At 42.3% G+C, this 17,943-nt stretch overlaps 1 protein-coding gene and 1 long non-coding RNA gene across 2 annotated transcripts in view; one reads left to right on the top strand and one right to left on the bottom strand.

The window, feature by feature from the left end:
- PAPPA (pappalysin 1) overlaps window positions 1-17,943 on the top strand; it is a 287,178-nt gene that overhangs the window by 45,474 nt on the left and 223,761 nt on the right. The window contains exon 3 of the mRNA XM_038745960.1: window positions 16,605-16,750. Coding sequence (XP_038601888.1) covers window positions 16,605-16,750 — 146 coding nt within the window. The remainder of the gene's footprint in view (window positions 1-16,604; window positions 16,751-17,943) is intronic.
- LOC119927350 overlaps window positions 1-17,943 on the bottom strand; it is a 71,428-nt gene that overhangs the window by 19,849 nt on the left and 33,636 nt on the right. Inside the window, exon 2 of the long non-coding RNA XR_005450404.1 lies at window positions 14,379-14,477. This is a non-coding gene — a long non-coding RNA (uncharacterized LOC119927350). The remainder of the gene's footprint in view (window positions 1-14,378; window positions 14,478-17,943) is intronic.

Genomic DNA, 17,943 nt, shown 5'->3' with positions numbered 1-17,943 from the left:
GGGGTAGATATATGGTAATCAGGGTGAACACAGTCCATGTTCCACATGGGACTCTCAGTCTTAATCCCCATCTTAGTGATGAGGTAACTGAGGCACAGAGAAGTTAGGCGACTTGCCCAAGGACACGCAGCAGACAAGTGGTGGAGCTGGAATTAGAACCCAGGTCCTTCTGACTCCCATGCCCATACTCTTTCCACTAGGCCAAGCTTCTTGGTTAGATGCTTGTTTGTGGCTCCAGGAACCTGTGAGTTCATGGCTTCTCTTTGGAGAAAATGAGCCATTCATTAAAAGAGACAGAGGCAGAAACAGAGGAAAAAAGTCCAATTTCTGAAGAATTTGGATAAGACCATCAGGTCTTCTTATTTAAATATATCTCAGGAGGTGGTAGCTGATTAGCACTTATTACGGGGATCATTTTGCACTCATCCCGCAGTCGTTGGCCAGTGAAAAGTTCCAGAGTCATTCAGGAAATGATCTATCTCCTGGAACTGACCTCTCTCATATGGATGAAATAGAGGAAAGATACAGATATTCTTGGTAAAACAAAAACATGCAGACATATGGACTCAGATCTCTTATATATGGATGACTGACATGCCAAAGGATGACTTGTTAAACATCCATCAAACTAGCTGTCCTTCACATGTTTTTTACTCTGGAGCCCATTAAATTAGATTGGAACTTTTGAGGAAAAAAAACTTCCTCCTGAGATTCTGGAGCCCATTACACTGGATTATAAATTTGTGAAAAAAAAAACCCAAAAAACAATTTCCCCTTGAGACTCTTGATTCTCTTCATAGATGTTCATCAAAAAATAACCAAGCATTTTTGAAAAATGTGGTGTGAGTTCCATTCATATTTTGGAGATAGAGATATCAAAGATGTGAAGTCAATATTTCCCAACTCACTTGACCCTTCCTAGAGGATAAAAAACACATGTATTGATCTCTTGTACTTTGTACAATAAAAACCCAATTACTGGAATACAAAGTTTTGCCTCTCAAAATTATATTACATTTATTGTATCAATGGTAAAAAAGGTGACATAAAGTCTAGAAAGTAATTCTGTTGCACTCTCTTCAGTACTTAGTACAAAGTAAGCACTCAATAAATACTATCGATTGATAATCACTGGGTTAAGTTCATCCATAGTTCAGAGGCAAGGAGCTGTATGAACCGAGATATCCATTTTATGTCAACACCGAAGTCAGAAAAAAAGTTCATTAGTATTTTCTACCATTTGCTTGTGGTCAGTAATCATTAAAGAATCTAAAAGTTCTATGATTTTTACCTAGACATTTGCAGAGCTACAATAGGGAAAAAAGATAGGGTCTCCAAAAGAGACATAGATGTTCTAGAAAGACAATCAATCAATCAATCAATCGTATTTATTGAGTGCTTACTGTGTGCAGAGCACTGTACTAAGCGCTTGGGAAGTACAAGTTGGCAACATATAGAGACAGTCCCTACCCAACAGTGGGCTCACAGTCTAAAAAAGACAAGATACATTAAGCCTGGGTACATGAGCTTTAACTGTCATATTTTATTGTGCTTGAAACATGGATAACATTGTTAGGAAAACATCATTTTTCCATAATTTCTTTCCACCAAAATGTTGATGGAGTTCTGTATGAATGACTTAATCTCTTTCCATAGAGGCATTGTGAGGTTTTATTGGACATTGTTCATATGGACATTGCTTGCTTGGACATTGGACATGGTTCATAGTTCAGAGTTCACATAGTTCATAGTTTAATAAATACAATTGATTGATCAATTGTTATTGTCCTTGGAAATCCTCAGAGAAAGGAGCTTAGTAAATTCAAAGCAGACCCATCCCAAGGGACCCCCTTATTCCCTCTCTCTTTTTCTATCCTTCCCAATTCATTCTAGGTAGTCCCCTCTACTCTCCCTCCCATCAGCTATTGGGTCCTCAGAGTGCATGAGAAATCTTGGAGGTGTGAGTCATAATAATAATCATAACACTCTCCTTTGAGGTAACTGGTGTTCTGACTACCATTCTTGTAATTTCCTCCTAGACTGTAGGTTAAGGTTATTGTTTTGACTATCTGGTAAAAGCCAATGAGTGAATCTTCTGATCCTCCATTTGAATCAAACTCTAAGCATGAGGAAATGAGCTTCAACTGTTGTGAAAGTGTCCACTTACATATAAAAAATAACTTCATTCTAAGATTGATTTTTAAAATTTTTTAAAATTTTATAAATGGAAGAAGTTCCTGAGAGAACTTGTGGCATTTGCATCATCAGGGACCTTTAAAGAGGGAATAGATAATCATCTATTTTAGAGAGCTTAGGCATTCTGTTATTTAGAAACAGGGCTTGGGGTTCTGTTCAGTGTTAAATTCTACAGTTTCTTTTATTCTACCCTATTCTCTGTGACCATAGAATCCACAATGCAGGAAGAAACAAACACTCGCAGCCCTGAAATTTCTTCTGAAGGAAGGGAGTAATAAAGAAAACAACAAGGTGTACCCATCCTTAAAGAGGAACATTTTCCTTTCATAAAGTAAGCCTGTATCAGTTCCTGGATTATGTGCACCACTGAGGGATGGACTTGTGGAGCTAATTAGAAAAGCAGTATGGCCTAGTTAAAAGAAGACAGGCTTGGGAATCAGAGGACCTAGGTTCTAATCCTGGCTCTGCCAATTTTGTGTGTGTGTGTGTGTGTGTGTGTGTGTGTGCGCTCTTTGTTAGCACTATGTGTCAGGCACTGTGCTAAACTCTCGGGTATATGCAAGCTAATCAGGTTGGACACAGTCCCTGACCCACATAGGGCTCACTGTTTTAATCCCCATTTTACAGATGAGGTAACTCAGGCACAGAGAAGTGACTTATCTAAGTTCACACTGCACACAAGTGACAGATCTGGAATTAGAACCTAGGTCCTTCTGACTCCCAAGCCCTTGCTCTTTCCACTAGGCCATGATGCCTCTCTGCCAATTGTGTATTGCTTTCTGTGTGACCTTGGGTAAGGCACATAATTTCTCTGTGCCTCAGTTTCCTCAGCTGAAAAATGGGAATCAAATCCTACTCCCTCTTACTTAAACTGTGAGTCCCATGCAGTACAGAGACTTTGTTCAACCTAATTAACTTGTATCTACCCCCGCAGTTGATACATAACAGTGTCAACAGTGCTTAACACATAGTGAGCACTTAACAAATACAATAACAATAATACTTACTTTTGAACTTCTTACCAGTTTCTAGGATTCCTCCAGACTTTTTTGTCACCTCAAATACATGTCCAACACTCACTTTGTTTTGGATCCTCATCTCTTACCTGCACCAAACATGTCCTCTTGCTGAGAGTCCAGGCACTGTATATAGACAATGCTTATCTTTTCTAGTAAACACTCCCCAGGATTTTGCATCCTACAATTCCTTCTCAAAGTTTCAACAGACAACTGGCCTTCCAGCACATGCATACCTTCACGTGAACTAGACCATGATGATGGTGTGATCTAACCATGAAAAAATGCTCCCCAAATCCTCCTATTGTTGTTTCTGGTCTCTGCCCTCATCCCACAGGCACCCTTGGTGTATAAGTATGGAGGTCAGATGAGGATTTGAAAGATGGTAGGCTGAAACTCAGTCTTGCTGGTGGTGCTGTTTTCTTAGGCAGTTTTCCATGAGGTGAGCTTTCGCCAATCCTGTCCTGAAGGGATCTTATAGATCTGAGATGGAAAGGTGAATCAGTGTTTTATTCTCAGCCTGTCCTGGGTTTCCTCATATGACTCCACACCCTCATCGCGAAGACAACCGGACTTGAGAAGGTGAAAGAGTTGCTTGCCAAAACACACAGAACTCAGAACATGATTCTTCATCTTTTCATTTTTTTCAAGTAATTATTTTTCTCTCTATGAATCTGATTCATCTTCTATTTTGTTAAATGGAGAACATTGACATTGGAGATTTTGTAAAGGGGCCAACCCGAACACAGTTCTGTATCCACAATGTGATATCTCAGTGAGTCAAATCACACCCATGAGAACCCTGTTGAGAGCTCTGTACATAGAAACTATACTTAGGAAAAGTTTTATTCTCCACACACCCTTCTAGACTTCCCAGTAAGGGCAGTATCCATGCCTTGTGATCTTCAGGTATAAAATATGTCTCTCTAGGATTTACCCCACCCACTATAGCCTAAGTCAAAATGGAAGTGCTATCTTTGTAAGCCCAATTCTCCCTGAGCCTAAGATTACTCCCTGTCCATGATAGACCCTTCAGGCACTGGGAAAATTGGATTTGATTAGTTCTCTTTACAAATCTTTCTTGTCTCACTCATGTTCCCTTATTCCTCAGTCAGTAAGTCAATCATTTATTAAGTGCTTACTGGATGCAGAGCATGTATTAAGTGCTTGGGAGAGTATAATATGACAGACACATTCCCGGTCCACAATAATCTTACAATCTAGAGAGCCATGAAATGATCTCACTGAATTACAAGTCTCAGGATCATCACAACATTACACACTTTCTTTTTTCTGTTTCTCACTCTCTCTCTGCCAAGCCCCAAACATTCCTTTATCTGAGGGGCATCCATTCATCTTTACAATACCAATTAGAACTTCATTGTTGGACTCCAATCCCTCCCCTAAATATTATGCATTAGGAATCTTGAGTGTAGGGGATAAAGACAGAATGTGGGAATTCATTGAAATGGTGATCTAATTAAAATAATGTCCCAAAATTACTTTGGTATGAGTAGAAAGTCTTTCAATAATACACAACAAATATATTGAGGAAGAGGGAGAGAGGAAGGAATCAGACCCAAGGGAAGACCCAGTTAATAATAGACTATGAGCCTCACAGGGTACAGGGGACTGTGTCCAACTTAATTAATGTGTATCAACCCCAGTGCTTAAAACAGGGTATTATTTATAGTAAGTGCTTAACATATACCATAAAAATAAAAAAAAAATTGGCTGTTACTGATGCAGGATGAAGGTGATGGTAATAAGGAATAACCTTATTGGTCAAGATTCTTGGTGGATTGTCACAAAGAAAGCTTTAACTATTACTATGATACAAATCCCTTTAACCAGAAGGAATCACATCCAATAAGCACAGGCCTAGGAATCAGAAGACCTGAGTTCTAATCCTAGTTCCACCATTTGCCTACTGTAGAATCTTGAGCAAGTCATGTAACCTCTCTAAGCCTCAATTTCCTCATCAGGATTAAATACCTGCCCTTCCTCCCTTTTAGACTCTGAGGTCCACGTGGAGCAAGGACTGTGTCTAATCTGATTGTATTGTAGCTTTCCCAGTGCTTAGCACAATGTTTGGAGCATATTAATAAAGTGCCTAAAATGCTATTATTACTATTATCATCATCATCATCATTATCATTACTATCACATACCTGCGTTTTTGGATTCTATTGTAAATGAAAATTTAAGTCAGGGTGGAGTAATATATACTTCTGGTGAGACTCTGTGATTTCATGTAATGAACAACTGCAGTGCAGTCCTTCCTCACCAAGCCAAGTGGGTGTGCATGAGGTTTTGGCAAAAACATCCCAACTCCTCTCTGCAAATCATTTTCTGATGAGGATATTGCTGGGGCATTTCCACCCTTTGAGCAAAGAATCAGCTTCACCAGTCTGCCTAAGATTTACATGGATAGAAAGCAGGGATCCTGTCAAAGCAATACAATGACAAGTGTTCTTTCTTCCTGATGCCTTGAATTTGAGCCTCAGGTCAGCTGTGGAACTTTTGTCATGTGGAATCGAAGACCCCGGGCCCATCAAAAAACAATATATTAAGATAATGAATTTGAGGTGAACAGTTGTCATGAAGAATCTCTAACCCTGGGTTGAAGAAACTTAGGGATACATTAAAGATATAATTTTCTATTACCCTGTCTTTGTTATGCACCAGCATTATTCACTGCTGGATTTTCAGGAGTAAGCTCCATTTTTATCCCAGTCCCTTAGGGAGCAGACCTTCCACCTGGTGCCATGGGGTTGTAACTCACTGTAAGAGCAGGAATGCATCCCTGGTCCTGCCCAGATCTAACCATGTCACCCTTGTGAGACCCCTTCACTTTCCTCCCAGCCAGGACCCTTCACCTAGAAGCCACTTTTAAAGGGTGACAGGGCATGGAGTCCATCCAGGCCACAGATGCAGTGTTGGAGCAATCAGGAAGGGACAGATGGAGGACTGGACTTCCAGAACATCCAGGCATTTTCAGTCAATCACACAGACTCCTAAACTAATGAAGAGGCATGCACAAGGAAGTAATACTATGGACCCACTGCTTTTCCTTAGCAAATCCAATTGGGCATTAGTGGGGGAGATGATGCTTGGCTGTGTCCATAGGTATGAAACACCAAACTCCTTTGTTCTGGGCTGAAAACAGGTCTGGGACCTCAGTGGCAGTGAAGTGCCAGATGCTGGTCCCTCAGATTATTTTCATTTTTTTCCAACTAGTCTGTTGTTTGTTTGAGAACTGATTTAGCTGTCAGATTGTGTACATGTATCTATCTCGACATTTCCATGTGCAGTGTGCAGATCCCCGGATAAGTTTATGAATTTAGACATAGACATTAAAGTAGGTAATGCATACCATTTGGGAGAATATAAAAATTGAGGTTCCTAAAGTCTAAGTCATCAAAGGGAAATCTTTTTTGTCTTATCTGGTTTCTGAATTATCCAACCACCATTTTTTCCTTCAGCATTTGACTTTTCTTCTTGTATCAACCCTTCATTGTACAGAGTCTGGAAAAACATCAGGGTAATGAGGACAGAGGGAATATCAGATGCAGATAAAGGGGAGATAACCGGCAAATGATTGTAAATAAATCTCTCAGGGGTCACTTGGCCTCAGTCTTTAATAAAAAAAAAATAAAGAAATAAAAACCAATGAGACAGTCTGTAATAGCTAGTCATCAGATTTACATTACACCATATAATTTGCATAATAATGGTACCCACAGCACCCTCCTGCCTGATATTGCTTTGGAAATATCTGCTACAAGCATTTTACTGTCATTTAATTGTATCTTGAGCCTCTAAGAGACCACAATCCCTCCATAGAACTCCGTAAACCCCTGTCCCTCATCATTGTCAACCAGCATTAGGCCTTTGGCCCTCTTTGGCTTGTGGGCTTCTTGAATGATTGAGGAGGTAAGACTATACAGAATAACTGTGCTAGGGGAATGGAGGAGAGGAATGGGCAGCCACTGGAGGTTTTGGAGGAGTGGGGAGGTATGGGCAGAATGATGTTTTAAAAGAAAATGATCTAGACACCCGAGTGAATTATGGACGGAAGAAGGGAAATACAAGAGGAAAGGGAAGTCAGTGAGGAGGTTTATGTGGCAAAAAACAAAGAGGGTGGAAGGAAGGGAGGGAAGGAGAGAGGGGAGAGGGAAAAAGGTAGGAAAGTGGGAAAGGAGGAAGAAAGGACAGGAGTGGGGAGGGAGGGAGGAAGGAGAGAGGGAGGGAGGAAGGAAGGAAAGGGTCAGCAGCAAGAAAGATAAGAACAAGGCATAGTTAATAGCTTGTCTTGAGAGTGGAGAAGTGTGCAAGCTGGGTGTGGTAAGAGAGGAGTGAGGATAAATAGAGGGGGGGAAAATGACTGAGCACTTTAAATCCAATGGTCAGAAATCTCTGCTTACTACAAAGAAAAATGGACAATCAGAGGTGTTTGAGGAGTCGGGGGTTATTTTGAAAGATGTTTTAGAAAATTGATCCAGGCAGCAGAGTGAGGCATGAACTGGGGAGGGGAAAAAATGGAGGCAGGGAGATCTACTAGGATGTTGCTGATGTTGCTGTGATAGAGAACAACAAGAAGGCTACCTGAACTGCTAACCCTTAGGCCTTGCCACAAGCAACAAAAAAAGGCAAGTCCGTTTTCTGCAAACGCTTCAGGCTAGGGAGGGGAAATGTTGAAGTCTGTAGTAAAAGGATGAGGGAGTCTGCAGTCCACAGCATTGATAAGGATTCATTTCTTAGTTTTGTATCCCCTCCCTAATGCAGAAATATAAAAGCAGTAATTGCAACAACAGATCATCAGAGATTACAGGAATTAAATCCCACAAAGGACTTTTTTTGTTGTTTTCTTTTCCGTTAATGTTTTGAGAGTCTAGGGTAATGGAGGCATTTCTGATGATCACATAAATCAGGGGAACAAAGCCTGGCTCATTAGGATCCTCTGATAGGTGCAGATTGGACAAAGATGATAATTTAGAATGAGGTGCTAGCAGGAGGAAAATCCTGGTACAAACACCCTGAGACCCAGCATGTACGTGACTTGTTTGAATTGCTTGGATTTCATTTTCTGATAACCATTTTCCAACAGGTTGATTGGTCCTTCAAATGGAATGGCCATTCCATAACTCATGCAGCACTCTTGCTCCTGGAGTCTTGGGAGCATTATTTAGAGACAGAATTGGAATTCCAAGAGGATCCTGATTAAATATTTGCCTCATGGGAATGGGGGCCTGTTGGCTAGAGATGAGGCGTGCTTTAGGGAAAGCAGATCCCTTTACCACTGGGGAATTGGAGAGGGATTAGGGCTCATGGTATAGTGGTGAAAGTCACTAGATAAAACAGATGCCATGCTTCATAATCATGAATGGGTCATGACCTCCCTATACACACTGGCATGACTAGAGAGGCACAGCACAGACATTAGAGGAGCCTGCCTTTGAGTAAACTTTGAGGTGGAAATAGTCAATCATATTTATTGAGTGCTTACTGTGTGCAGAGCACAGTGCTAACTGTTTGGGAAAGTACAATATAACAATATATCCAACACGTTTCCTGCGCACAATGAGCTTACAGTCTAGAGGGGGAGATGAACATTAAAACAAATAAATTAGAAATAGTATACATAAATAGGAATCCAAACGAACTGGATTAAGGATCCCCAGTGATCTGTGATGGTCCGTAGTCCTGCTGGGCTTAGAGCCAATTGTTGCTTCACAGTACCCAGCCAAGGTCCCATTCCACTGTCAGAGCTGGAGAAACTCAAGACTTCACAAGTTCTTCCTATTACAGAAGCACCCATGGCCGGTTGATGCTTTCATTTTTTTAATGTTTTTCTTTTTCTTTTCCTCTTCAATAAAACTTGCCCTGACAGTTCCCCCATTCAGGTTTATATTGGAGTTGTACCATTTTAGGCCAATACATTTATGAAATATGTTGCTGGCACTCTCTGCGAGATGCATAAAGGAAATATTCTAATGACAGTTGAAGGGCTTTGATCCCTCTCCAAGACTGCACTCATGGCTTTGAAATGTGATTTTGGCAGGGATGGAGAAGCCAGATTCCGTGGCCCACTTTGGCACGGGCCCATGCGATAGACATTATGTCCTCTGTCACGGGGTGCACATAACCTTGAGAGTGAATAAGGTGCAGAGTTTCCCCGAACCAGATAGTTGTAACCGTGAGCAAATAGTAGGCAGCAGCAGTAGCAGCAGCAGCAGCAGCAGCAGCAGCAGCAGCAGTAGCAATAATAATATTGGGGCAGAGGGGTGGGATAATGATGATGGTATTTGTTAAGTGCTTACTATGTGTCAAGCACTGTTCTAAGCTCTGGGGTAGATGCAAGGTAATCAGGTTGGACACAGTCCTTGTCTCACATGGGGCTCACAGTTGTCCCCACTTTACAGATGAGGTAACTGAGACACAGAGATGTTAAGTGACTTGCCCAAGGTCATACAGCATTCAAGTGGTGGAGCTGGGATTAGAACCCAGGTCTTTCTGACTTCCAGATCCGTTTTGTACTACCCAAGCTCTTAGTACAGTGCTCTGCACACAGTAAGCGCTCCATAAATACGATTGATTGATTGATTTATCCCAGGGAGGTGCTTGCAGCCTCTAAATTTCTGAGATTGCTGGGCAAGGTTATGACTGTGGTGGTGGTCTTGGTGGAATGGGCTGGGGAATGGGATGGATATAAAGGGGGTTGTTATCAGACATCATATCATATTGTATCTTCTAGACTATAAGCTTATTATGGGCAGGGAATATGTCTGCTGATTCTGTTGTATTTTACTCTCCCAAGTGCTTAATCCAGTGCTCTGCACAAGCAAGGGCTCAATAAATACCATTGATTGATTGGCCATATCTTGAAATGTAAAAAGAAGGGAGAAGAAGGGACACTCTCAAAAATGAATTCAGAGCCCTGTTACCTCACAACCACATCCTACTAATTTCGGCCTTTTAAAGCTCTGACATCCACCAACACTTCCTACCCCTTCACTCAAATCTTCGCTTAACCCCACCCCCAGTTAATTCCCTCACTTCCCACCTGCTATTCCAACCCACCAAATTGAAACTGTGTAGGACTCAACAAACATATTATAATCTCTGTGTAATTACTCATAGATATAGCTCAATAATTTATCCTCTCTCTTTGTCCAATCTCCTGGCAAATGTCATTCTGTAGAAACACCCCCCCCCTCCATTCCCTTGAGCAAAAGCCAAGCTCACAAGCACTCTTTCACCACCTCCTACCCCACCCAGTCCAAACTTCTATATTCACTTGACCCAGCATTTACCAAAGTTCCCTTTTGGAGCAAACACTTGGTACTCCCATTGCCCCATTGCCTAATTTCTCTATGATATACACCCTCTCTAAACCCCAAGCCAGACCGAGCCATGCAAGATGCCATTTTCACACTTTAGAGCTTTCAAGGGCATGGGAGAGGGATGGAGCTAGGACTGTAGTAGCAATGCCTCTCTTTGCAAGGAGGAGTTTGGTCGAGGGCAGCTCAAAAGAAGGGGGAATTAAAGAAAGGTTGTCGGGAGGTGAGTAGGTTAGAAGAGCAGGCAAAATGACAGCCAAGAATTAGGAAGTGGCAGCCCAGCTTCTACGGGAATGTAGAACAGAGAAGGCAAAGCTGTTGGAGGCAGAGAAGAGACTATACAGCTGGGTTGAGTCCCAGGGTCCTGCAGATTCTGCCTCCTGCCAGTGCAAGCAAGATCCTGCTTGTTCATGTGCATACTCACTCCCTTGCACACTTACACAACAACCACTCAGTGTGCAAGAAAGAATAATCACAGGCCCTCTCTCTCCCTCTCCTCCCCCTCCCCCTGACACTAAGCACTAACCAAAAGCTAAGTATCTAGAAAGCACAGAGGCATTTGGAGAATAAGAAAGGAAATCTTGCAATTTTAGCACACTGAGGAAGGAGACACTGGTCCTTCCCCACAAGGGGCCCCACTATAGGCGTTCACATCCCGATAAACAGAGAAATGGAAAACAGGAAAAAAAATCCCCAAAGCTTTCCCTTTCTCAGTGAGTCAGTGGGGGCTGGGGGACACCCAGCCCTGAACTATTTTGGAGCAGATGACTTCAGTCAGTGGCAGGAGAAATATTAGAGAAATGTGAACCTGTTTTCCATTGGGGGGGGTCCTCTAGGGATAGAAAGCAAAATCTTGAGACTGTGCCAGCTCTAGTTCATGAAGTCTCTTAGCGGGAAATGGAGGCCTCACAACTATGAAAGGAACCCAGTATGCTGCAGTGAACACATTCAGTTCATCATCGTGTGTCTCTCACACATGCTGTCTCAGAAGGAGGGACTTTAATTGGACCAAGAATCACACTCCTTGGAAGGAACGGCTTTGAAAATTGATTTAGAAAAGTAACTTAAAAACGAAGAAGAATGCATTGAAAACAAAATCATTTCACCTTGATTCTTCTTCCAATGAGCATTTCCAAACTTTGGGACTGAGTTCAAGGACCACGAATAACTTCAGCAGTCCTCACCTGAGAGAGCTAACTTCAAACTTCGGCAGGACAACTAGTTTGGATAAAATGAAGAGTTTACCCAAGCCTGACCCATAGCTGAACTGGGGGCTGGAAAAGTTGGCCTGATTTCTATTTTCTAACATTTCCTGAGTCACATAAGGGTTTTAGTTGCATACAGAATATCCTCCCATGCTCACCTTCTTATTGTACCTCATTCTGGACTCTCCTGTCTCTTTCCCATTGATCTTTCCACTTTCTCAAACTTCCCCACCCCCCCGCCCCCTATTCAAATATGACAGACCACAACCCTCCCCAGCCTCAAAGCCTCCTGAAAACCCACCTCCTCTAGAAGGTATTCCCTCAAGTTACATGAACCCACCAACCAGGCTTAACCCTTACATGAATATGGTCATGCTTAGCACAGTTGTATGATAATTGATTTATGTGTACCATTTCTTAATCTTGTTATTCATGAATGCTATTTTTCCATACTTTTGCTTTCACTGATTCTAGTTTTCCTCCTGCTCCCAGTGTATTTAGGCAATTTGTATCTGCGTGTCTCCATCATTAAACGCTAAGCTCTTTGAAGGCAGAAACCAAATCTTTATCTTTTATTGCATTTCCTAAGTGCATAGTGCAGGGCTCTGAACATAGTAAACCCTCAACTAATATTATTGAATACATGCGTGCATGCATGAATGAATTCATTCATTCAATCATATTTATTGAGTGCTTACTGTGTGCAGAGCACTGTACTAAGCGCTTGGGAAGTACAGGTCGGCAACATATAGCGATGGTCCCTACCCAATAACGGGCTCACAGACTAGAAGGGGGAGACAGACAACAAAACATGTAGACAGGTGAATGAGTGAATTACTTAATGAATGAATACATTTGAAAAACTATTTCACATTCCTGGATATTTCCGTCTAAATTCAAAAGCAACTGAGAGAAAAGACCTTAGGAGGAACATGCCTACAAAATACTGGTTGGTTAAATTTCTGGCAAGTCCCAGAGCATGTAACTAGCTTGCCATGGCTGCTCAGTTTAGGTACATGAATCCGCTGTGAATCAGCCCTGAAGTGGACTTTGCTTCCAACCCCCACCCACCCATACCTAGACCACCAGAGATACTTACATAGTTGTTTTAATTGTTCCTTTCCTTGAAGTTTTTTTTTTTGGTTTGTTGGTTTTAAATGTGGGCAGGTCTCTCATAGGTCAGTCTCTCATCCCTGAGATCCTGAAATGAGTCCCTTTAACTGCCTTATCTATATATTCAATGGGAGTTATTCATTAACAAGAATATGTAATGTCTGAGGAACACTATTAGACTGTGTTTGTCTTTAATGCTAAAGTGAATTATTCACTAATACTTGTGAAAAAAATGCACCATGCTATCTCCAAAGGAGGTGTAGTTAATCTACACTATGGTGGGGGGTGGGGGGGGGAGAGATGAGGGAAGGGGAGTTAACTTGCTTTGGAGATATGCTCATGTTCCCAGTCTTGGTATGCATTTGTGTGAAAAACAGAGATTTTTCCTGCTTCTGTTTCCCAGCTGCCATGACCATGCTAGCTAGCTTCGGTCCTTATTAACTACTTATTATATGCCAAGGTACTGTAATAAAGTGCTAAAATGAACAAGGGAATTAGGTCAGGTGCACACAAGCCACACACGTGCCTGAAAATCTAGGTTGGGGCAGTCAGATACATAAAAAACAGGATTAGATTACAAAGAGTAAATGTCAGGCAATGGGAGCATATTAAAATTAATCAGATTTTAAGTGTACTAAATAGAGTAGCTGAACAGTATCTGTAGGGGGCAGTCCTCAGGCTCCCACCTGCTCCAGGAGATAGAATTTGGGAAGAACCACAGTGCCTCCCCAGACAAAGTATTAGCGCCAACATTTATAGATACTCTAACAATTCTAACAATTGGTCCAGGCTTCTGAGCCCCCTCTGCTCCTGCAGAAAGCAGGTCTGCCATCCCACGGCATTGAAGGGGAGTGGGGAGCTCTCCCAGGCACTGGGGAACCCCCAGAGGACTGTGGAGCTCATAGCAATGTGGTGGCTTTGTCCTGGTGGGTCCCGGCAATCATGAGTAAGGAATATCATGCCTTGCCTTCTCTGTGAGGCCTTTGTGCGGGGAGTCTTGCAACCCTGTTGCTTAGGAAGACTCCAGTGAGCAGATAGCTATATCTTCTGAGAACCCAAGGGGGACTGGGTGAAAGTAAAGGAAAGACCCAGCCTGCACCTCTTACCTCTGTGTCTACCTCCTGGGGACCCAAGTCTGTGGCTTTTACATGGAGTATTTTTTAAAGTCTAAACACATCTGACACTCTCAGCTGTTTCCCATGAGGTGAATGCTGCTTAGCTAAAGAGGCATCCAGAGAGGAGAGTAGGTTTGCACCCTCTGCCAGCATAACTTTAACCAGAAATTTCTCCTTTGGATTTTTGTTTCCAGGCACTGTTAGGACCTGGCCTTCTTATCTCCCCTTCCCCCTACCCTAGTCATTGCTTCTCTGTGCTTCACTGCACCTCCCTGGATGCAACGCAGTTGACACAGGACAGCCCAGCAACTAGTCTTTGTAAAGCTGAAGGCCAGAAATATATCAGGCAGTCAGAATTCCTATTGACCATCCTCCCATTCTCCAGGTTACCGTCTCTTCCCGGTCAATCTTGCTTTTCCTCGCCCTTCCCATTTCACTCAGCTCAGGCAACCCAAGTGTCTCCGTCACCATACCAGGAAGCAGCATGGTCTAGTGAAACAAAACACAAGCCTAAGAGTCAGAGGACCAGTGTTCTAATCCAAGCTCTGCCATTTACTTGCTGGGTGATCTGAGGCAAGTCACTTGACTTATATGTGTCTCATTTCTTCATCTATAAAATGGAAATAAAGACTCTCTCACTTAGACCGCGAGGTTCATAAGGGACAGGGACTGTCTGACCAGATTATTATATTTCTACTATAGTGCTTAGTACAGTGCTTGGCACATAGTAGGAACTTAGCTACACCAGCTGCAACATACCCTCTCAAAGTTCCCAACCAACCTAGGGCCTCAAAACCAAAACAGAAGCTGAGAATAAACAATTTCTTTATAAGACTCCTGCTTGTTTATTTTAGGTCTTCATCCTGTGGGTCAATACTGATTTACTAAGTTACTCCTGAGCACTGACTATTCATATTTAAGAACTTCAGGACCATCTACAGGTGACTTTTGACTCCATAAATCTCTCAGTACTCTTTCTATACTCTTCTCTCACTTGGATTAGGGCATTTCTGATATTTATAAAAATATAAAATCTAAGATAATTTCAGGGACTACTGGAATTAGGGTAAAAACATAATGGTGGGTTGAAAAATAGAGTATCAGCTGTGGTCAGGTGTCCCCAGTGTGCAGGTCACTAAACAGATTTAGGCAGAGGCAGTGATGCAAAGGTAGTGATTAGCAGCAATGGAAGATCTCCAGAAGCTCGAGGCCCACAAGGTATGAGAGATGTGGGAGCTACAAAGATGCTCATAAGAAAGAGACCCTGCTCCTGGCTCATTCCCCTACTGACTCAACTGCATCTTACACATTTCTGTTGCTGACAATTCACCTTCCCAACCTTCTAATGATGGAAGACAAAGGCCTTGGAGGAGTCAGGTGTGGGAGTAAACTGGACTCAGAAACCAGTTGTGGAGGTGGGTGGGCATGTAACCGATCAACCAATCAATCAATGGTATTTACTGAGTGCTTGCTGTGTGCAGAGCTTTGTACTAAGTGCTTGGGAGAGTACAATACGATGAAATTAGCAGACACATTCCTTGCCCATAATGAACTTATAGTCTAGAGGGAGAGACAACTTTCAAGTATTCAGAAATTCCTTCTGTCCACTACTCTTATCATTTAAGTCCAACACCTAAGGATGATAGCTGGCAGCAGAGAGGAGCAATGGGTGTGTTCTCTTGGGAGCATCTTGGTAACTCCACTTAGTCTCTAGGCTGTAAACTCCTTGCAGGCAGAGAATATGTCTACCAACTATGTTCTGTTGTACCCTCCCAAGCACTTAACAAAGAGCTCTTTACATAGTAAGTGCTCAGTAAATACCACTGATTGATTAATTGACTGAAAGAGATCCACAGTCACAAACACTGGCAGCGTGGCTCAGTGGAAAGAACCCAGGCTTTGGAGTCAGAGGTCATGGATTCAAATCCTGGCTCTGCCAAATGTCAGCTGTGTGACCTTGGGCAAGTCACTTAACTTCTCTGTGCCTCAGTTACCTCATCTGTAAAATGGGGATTAAGACTGTGAGCCCCCCCCTGGGACAACCTGATCACCTTGTAACCTCCCCAGTGCTTAGAACAGTGCTTTGCACATAGTAATTGCTTAATAAATGCCATCATCATTATTATTATTATTAGTGACCCCAGCCTAGAGTGCCTCCTGGGCTTTCTAACTTGGGAAATTTAGTGGGGAGTTTTTATCTGACTGGGTTAGGGATGCACAAGGTAGGAGTTTGTGATGCTCTACATATTTGTATCTCAGTCCATTATTCTCCCTGAAGCATTCTGGATGGAGAGTCATCTGGTGGATTGGGAGCCTGAAGTCCTGAGTTTCAGTCCAAATTCTTCCAATGACTCACTTTGTAACTTAGACAAGTCGGTTTCTCCATATGCAAAGAGAGAGTAATGACGTCTGATGCATCACCATTGTGACATCGGTAAGTGTGGGAAGGACAAGAGGAAACCTGGGGGGATTTTTCTGGGCCAAATGACTTTTGTATGCATCTCTCTTCAAGCCTGGGTTAAATGATATGTTTCCCCTGGGATCCACAGGATTATCCTCAAAAACTCCCCAGTTCTCTCATAGAGATAATAGCCGAGGATTTTGTTTCTGTTGCAGAGCCTATTTAGATGTCAACGAACTGAAGAACATACTCAAACTAGATGGATCTACACACCTCAACATCTTCTTTGCAAACTCCTCTGAGGAGGAGCTGGCAGGAGTAGCAACCTGGCCTTGGGACAAGGAGGCCCTTATGCATTTAGGTGAGTCTCACAGGCTGGGAGGTTTCCCCACTGGGAGGTAAGCGAGTTACATATTAGCTCACTTCTAGTGTCTTATCATTCCAGTAATAGTTTTACAGAGTCATAAAAAACACTAATAATAATTCCATGATTCCCAGTTACTGGCTCACAACCAGGAAAAATATTAGATTATAAATCCAAAGCATATTATAGTATTTCAAGATGATGTCAGGCTGAGAATATTTCACCTTTGAAGAGAAGCAACTTTACAGGGTCTTAGCCCATCAGGCAGGCTTGGGGGAGAGATGGCATTTTATTCAGATAGGTTGACTTGAGCAACTCTGAACTCCCATTGAAGAAACGTGTTTCTCATCAGTCACATCCCCATTGTGCTGGGTCACTGGACAAATGGCAAACTGAAAATAGATCTCAGGTTCAAATTTTCAGAAGCAAAAGTGGAATTAATTTGAACACTGTTTGGACTGGCCACCAAAGCTTATTTATAACTCTTGAGCAATGCAAAGACAGAGTTAGGTCGATCCATTTTACTGTAGAGCATTGCTAGAAGAACTTTAGGGAAAGAAAAAGGAAAAAGGTTTAGGGCGGAGTTAACACAGACACATGGTGCTCTGATGATCCATAGCAAAACCACTCTGGAAATTATCAAAGAACCGAATTTCAAAGAACAAATAGAAAATTACCTCTCTCCCCCAATTTCAACAAAACCCACAATCCTTCATTTTAGAGTCCACATATTTTAAGGTGAGGTTCCATTTGAGGTTTAAATTGAAGGATAGGGGCATGTCTTTTGATACTAGACTCCTTCATTAATCTGAATTTTAGGAGGCTTTCAGCTGACTTCTAAAATCTTGAATCATATTTTGTTCCTGGCAGACTGTGGTAAGTTGCTTGGCAAGGGTAAGATCCGATTTCTCAAAAATGTATTTCTCAACCATTCCCTACAGCAACTCTGAGTGAAGGCGAGATTGGACAGAGAAACCAAGAGATCGCTTTATGTGCTGGGACCTGCGGTCCCCAACCAATTTCTACCTGCCACCTCTCCTACTTAAAAACTCTTCTGACTCAAAGCACCCCTGAGAATGTAATTCATGGGAACTAGGGGGAGGCACACTCCTCTTCTTGACTCCCCTTCAACCTTTCTTCATTCTAGCCCCTGCTCCCAAACCTCTTGCCCTCTTGTTGGAGTTGGAGTA

This window comes from Tachyglossus aculeatus, chromosome 4 (genome assembly GCF_015852505.1).
Source record: "Tachyglossus aculeatus isolate mTacAcu1 chromosome 4, mTacAcu1.pri, whole genome shotgun sequence".
NCBI lineage: Eukaryota > Metazoa > Chordata > Mammalia > Monotremata > Tachyglossidae > Tachyglossus > Tachyglossus aculeatus.
The sequence above is the reverse complement of the archived record's forward strand: the minus strand, read 5'-3'. Positions and strand labels throughout refer to the sequence as shown.